General features: G+C 35.7%; 1 protein-coding gene across 2 annotated transcripts in view; it reads right to left on the bottom strand.

Annotated features, from left to right (window-relative positions):
• Positions 1-3744: 3744 nt before the first annotated feature.
• The window catches only part of SMCHD1 (structural maintenance of chromosomes flexible hinge domain containing 1), a 133971-nt gene continuing 131715 nt past the window's right edge, over positions 3745-6000 (bottom strand). For both annotated transcript variants that reach the window (XR_014233989.1, XM_082353451.1), the window contains one exon: positions 3745-4799. Coding sequence is in view for 1 of the 2 variants with exons in the window: in XM_082353451.1 (XP_082209577.1) it covers positions 4775-4799 (25 nt within the window). In the remaining variant the exon portion in view is untranslated. The remainder of the gene's footprint in view (positions 4800-6000) is intronic.

The following is a 6000-nucleotide window of genomic DNA, read 5'->3' as shown; positions in this document are numbered from 1 at the left end:
GCAAGGGAGCACAGGGTCCTTGGCTGCAGCAGTCTGGACTGGGGTCTCCACCTTGCTGAGCTGGGAGGTGGGAGGGGGACAACAAGGTTTGGTTTAAAATGCCACAGATCCTAAACTTTCTTACAGAATTTTCATAGATTTTCTTGAATAGATGTTTCTTCATTTACTGTTTGTCCTTAGGACCATTCCAAGAGGTTTTAAATGGTTTTTACTGTTTGTCCTTAGGACCATTCCAAGAGTATTAAATGCTTTTAATACTTCTCACCAGCTACTGGGGAGCAGCGTCAGCAGAGCTCCTCAGGCTGTCTTAGCAAAAGTTGATCTCCCTCCACATTTTTTTTTTTAAACAAACATCATCATGGAATTAATTTTCTTTTTTGACCACACCGTGCAGCATGCAGGATCTTAGTTCCCTGCAGGGATTGAACCCCCGTGCCCTCTGCAGTGGAAGCACCAAGTCCTAACCACTGACCGCCAGGGAATTCCACTTTTTTAAAATTTTATTTTTGGCTGCGTTGGGTCTTCGTTGCTGCATGCAGGCTTTCTCTAGTTGTGGTGAGCGGGGGCTACGCTTCATTGCGGTGCGCGGGCCTCTCATTGCGGTGGCTTCTCTTGTTGCAGAGAATGGACTCCAGGCTCGAGGGCGCAGTACTTGTGACTTGCAGGGTTTAGAGCGCAGACTCAGTAATTGTGGCGCACGGGCTCAGTTGCTCCGTGGCATGTGGGATCTTCCCGGACCAGGGCTCGAACCCATGTCCCCTGCATTGGCAGGCGGATTCTCAACCACCGGGCCACCAGGGAACCCCCTCCCCCCTGGCCCCCACTTAATTCTTAAAGCATAGGTTTGATTAGGACTGCTGGAAAACTTGTAGTTACTTGTACTGATTATTTCCTTAAAAGCCCAAAGCTTTAGAGGTCTGCTCTCAAATTAGATCTAATTTTATTTCCCATTGCACTGGAGTCAGACTGAGCTCCTTCCAAAGACATGCTCTTTTGTCTCACTGTCTTCCCTTACAGTGTCCTTTCAGCTCCTCCCTCCTTCCCCAAACTGCAGCATACATAAATCCTACATACCCATCAAGGCCCAGTTTGTGTCACATGCTCCGTCATCTCTCTGCAATTCACACTTACCTCTAGTCAGATTTAGTGATCATATCATCTGTCCATGTAATTGGCCTAACAAAGGGAAGAAAGTGATATCCATTGGAAACTCACCAAATGCCAGACCCTATACTAATCATTCAACTAACCGTTTCATTTGATTATTAATCAACCTTACAAAATAGGTACAATTATCCTCATTTTAAAGATGAGAAAAACTGAGATACAGACAGGTTAAATAATTTGTCCTAGCCATAAAGCGGGTAAGTGTTAAAGCCTAGATTAGCATAGGCAGAGCTTACACAATGCTTCCTTAGCTCGGGGATCAAACATGTATGAAAAGAATATATGTAAATGTTTTACTCAGCATATAGAAGCTATTATCTCCTTCCACAGGTCAGATACACTGGTTTGCAAAAAGCACATATATGTATTTGCTAAATTAATGAATTTATGAATGTTCCAATAAAAACCATTCTGTATTTCAAACAACTAAGGCCAACTACTTTTTAATTTTACATTTTGAAACATCCCCAAAGTCATATTTATAAATGTCTTATGAAATTGGCACTCCATTCTAACCAATAGGATAATCTATATTCTATTATAAAAACATCAGGCAATCAGCACATGAACATTTAACACAAATGTAGCCAAAGCTCAATATATTATTACTTTTTTAAATTTAATTTATTTTTGGCTGCGTTGGGTCTTCCTTGCTGCGTGCAGGCTTTCTCTAGTTGCGGCAAGCTGGGGCTACTCTTCGTTGCGGTGTGTGGGCTTCTCATTGCGGTGGCTTCTCTTGTTGCAGAGCACGGGCTCTAGGCACGCGGGCTTCTGTAGTTGTGGCACGCGGGCTCTAGAGCGCAGGCTCAGTAGTTGTGGTGCACGGCCTTCGTTGCTCCACGGCACGTGGGAACTTCCCAGACCGGGGCTTGAACCCTCGTCCCCTGCATTGGCAGGCGGATTCTTAACCACTGTGCCACCAGGGAGGCCCTATATTATTACTTTTAAACACATATGATTGGTTTTTTTAAATGATTCTTTTGACTTTTCATTAATATTTGATACAGGGATCACTGTTGAACTGTCAGCAGTTTCTTTTTCTGTTTCTTTTTTTTTTTGGCCGCACCCCAGAGCTTGCAGAATCTCAGTTCCCCGACCAGGGATTGAACCCAGGCCACAGCTCTGAAAGCCCAGAATCCTAACCACTAGGCCACCAGGGAACTCCCAGCAATTCTTCGTACAAGAGATTCACTCTGCAAAACTACTGAAGAAGAGAAATATGCAATATGCTTAACAAATCAAGACATAATTCTAGTCTACAAAAACATGGAAGTAAATTTTTTCACTAAATTTGGTAGTCATTTATCAATATATCACAGAACTAGAGAAATCAGAAGAAATACAAAGTAAGATTCCTCTTTTAAACGTCATCCTATAATTTCTAGCCCAACATAACGAATGGTCTTGTATAAAGTATAAAAGTGAATTCCAATTATGTTTAATTATACCTAATAAAAAATTCAAATCTTCACCAGTGGAATATCAAATAAATAGGTCAAGGTACATAATTTTTTATTCCCACTAAAATGAAAACATAGAAAAATGAAATGCTATGTTCCATTTCCACCAAGAATTTAACAAGAGGTTAAGAATAACTGAGGAGAAACACAAGTGAAAAAGATGTAAGCAAATTCTATTAGTAAGATTTAAATATGGTACTACACAAAAATATAAATATTTTCTAGTCCATGTTATTTGTTTTATTGGAGTGTGGTCTAAAGAGTCAGAATACTAGGAATTTATATTATCAGACATTATTTTGAAATTAGGCTTCCTAACATTAAAAAAATATAACTAATGTCTCTTTATTGCTTGTCACTTGGGATAGTGATTCTTTAACACTGATTTGATCTCTCTCCAAAATACTTAAATAGTATTTTCAGATACTCAAGTTATTGATGAATTCATAAATGAAATAACTGCTTGCATAAGGTGGAGAAACTTTACCTTATATTTAAGACAATTAATATTTTAAGGCCAAGTGTCCTACCATGAATTTTAATGCTGCTAACCTATCCCTAAACATATACCTGCTAAAAAGAAGCAACCTCTTTTTGAAGTCAAAGGAGGTACTATGTGTTCAAAAAAAAATGAGAAATAATATGAAATTAACATGTATAAAAGTAAATTTATAAATATAATTACATTACCATGAAGAGATGATACCATGAAAATGTTTAGCAGATATAACTGAAAAGACATTATGACAGTAGAAAAATGATAGAAATTAAAAACTTTTTTTACTAAAAAGTATTATGTGAAAGTTACATACTAAAAATATTAATCCTACCCATTTCATAATGACTGTAAGTAACCAAGTCATAACCTCAAAAAGTTAAAAATCTCAGAAGGTGAAACTTACCTTTCTGGCACTAATATTTAACACTTAATAAGTAGTAGTTTTACTTACAAGGAATCCAATCTTTCTTTTAGTTAATTCTTATTACCGCCATTTTGTATCTTTCTTCAACAAAACAGTTAAATGACTTCCAATTATAAAGAGAGGTTAAATATCATAATATTTTACCAAGGTAACTTTTATGGAGTTTTAAATTTTAAAAAAGGAAAACACACCTATTCAACAGGGAAGAAACAATCTTCTTTATTAACCTCACTGTATAGTCAGAAAGGATTAAAAAACACACATTTCCTGGGCCACAAAACTGTACCAAAAGTATTTCCTTATAAAATAACTTCACAATCCAATAGTCCTGGACTGACACAAAGACATATATTGACATACATTAGCATGAATTAATACACAATTCAAATGTTTTTGCAGCAACTTTCTAGTAGACCCTTATTCCCTTAATGAGGGAGTGTACAACTTCTTTAACCCCTTAAAAATAGTACTAAAAAATTACAAAATAACGTAAACATAGAATTAAGGCTGAGACTATATAATCTAGTATTAATAAAGTCAAACAATACTTATAAAATTGCTGCTGCTGCATATTATATATATATACACATATATATACAGGATAAGTCTTTAGAAATTTAAAATGCTACTGCTGTCACAAGTCCACCCATCACTTTAATGTTTTTCCATATATCTTAACATCTGAATTCCCAGATACCTGTGCTTGTCTACGTTTATTCTGAATTCTTAAAAGTTTCCCTGCATATTTACAATTAAATACCTAACCTCTAGAACTTTCCTTAAACACAACAGACATAACAGGTATGTTAAATAAATTCACACAAAAGTAATAAAAAGGTTTGCTTTCAAGAAATAGTTCTAGCATATTCATGATAAACACACTGAAAAATAGTACATACACTTTTCTTCAGGATTAATAAATGCTATGTGTCAGGTTTGCAGTCACTACCATAGTTGCACATCTCTGACACATCTGCAAGACAATGACAACCAAAGGGCATGATGACTGGAAGAATTCCAGTAAACCCATATTGTTCGGTGAGATTCACAAAACTGAATGGTTGCTTCCAGCGCCATCTGGCTAGACACGGAAATACATGTCTAGATACTTGTTATCATCCCCAGAAGTATTCGTCTGTAAGTCACCCTCTTGATCTTCTGAAACAGAGCTGCAGGAGGCAGGGCATTCTTAGGGAGACCAATGGCCCCCTCTTCTGTCACCTCTCACACATCTGTTTTGGTTATAATCCTGATCAAAATGGAAAAAAAACACAGTAAATTTTAAGTACCAAAGTTTTCCTTTCCTGTAACTCCCTCATCAGACCTGGATGGTTAAGTATCCAGTGGAACTATGTTCTACTAATTATAATAATTCTTGGTATAACAGACAATTAAATCCTTGTATATAACCACTTCTTTCACATGTATGCAACAAACAAACAAAAGCTTAACATAAAAACAGTAGTTAACATATACAGAGGAAGGGATAAGTAATTTGTAGCACAGTTCTCTGGAATGGTATATCCCAGACCCAAATTCTGCAGATTTTTGCCTATTTTCCCCTTTCCTAAAATGAAATGACCATTTAAAAAATTAACAAGAATTACAATGCTCATTAGAGAAAAGTCACAAAACAAAGACAAGCAAAAGGAAAAACACTTAAAAATACCCACAATTCCATTCACGTAGAGATGAACAGAATGAACATTTTAGTATATATTTATGCAGATATTTTCTTATTCAGATATACTTTATTTTTTAATAATAGTTCCCTGAACTGCCATCTCCAAATAGAAGACACCCAATTTTGATAAAGAGCTATTTTGTAATCTTTATTAGTAGAAAATCAATTAGAAAACTGAAGCCTCTACTGAAGAAAATGAGTCTATTGCATAGTATATATTGCTAAGTATATTTTGTTGATTCTAAAATCCACATTTTTCCACATTTAACATCTCTGAAATCTACCTTAATGTCATGAGCTAATTTGCAGTGTTTTCTTTTAATGTTTCATGAAAAATCGTGTTTCTAATAATTACTGACATCCTACAGTTGATGAAATATGGTATATAATCCCTATAAAAGCTAACAATAAATATATAAATAGGTAATAGCCACATACTAATATAAATAATAACATATAAACACACACACATTATGTTACTATTTCCTACTACTGAATTTGTTTCCAATTGTATGGATGAAATATACCACTGTTTCAATACTGTTAAAAATACTTTAATTTCAAGTGCTCTAACATTTTTGATATGGTGTGATTTATGGAGAACAGGCAGAGACTGGGGCAGAGGCTGGGGATGAGGAAATTATTAATTAAACAGTGACTTAAATTTTAAACTGAAATTTAAAGGATTTTAAATTTCCCAAAGGTAAGCAGGATGCAAAAGGGAAGCCATAGGCTAGAATACACCAAATTTGCAACCTAAATCTTC

The sequence above is a fragment of the Balaenoptera borealis genome (genome assembly GCF_965194805.1).
Source record: "Balaenoptera borealis genome assembly, chromosome: 14".
NCBI classification, from domain to species: Eukaryota; Metazoa; Chordata; class Mammalia; order Artiodactyla; family Balaenopteridae; genus Balaenoptera; species Balaenoptera borealis.
The sequence above is the reverse complement of the archived record's forward strand: the minus strand, read 5'-3'. Positions and strand labels throughout refer to the sequence as shown.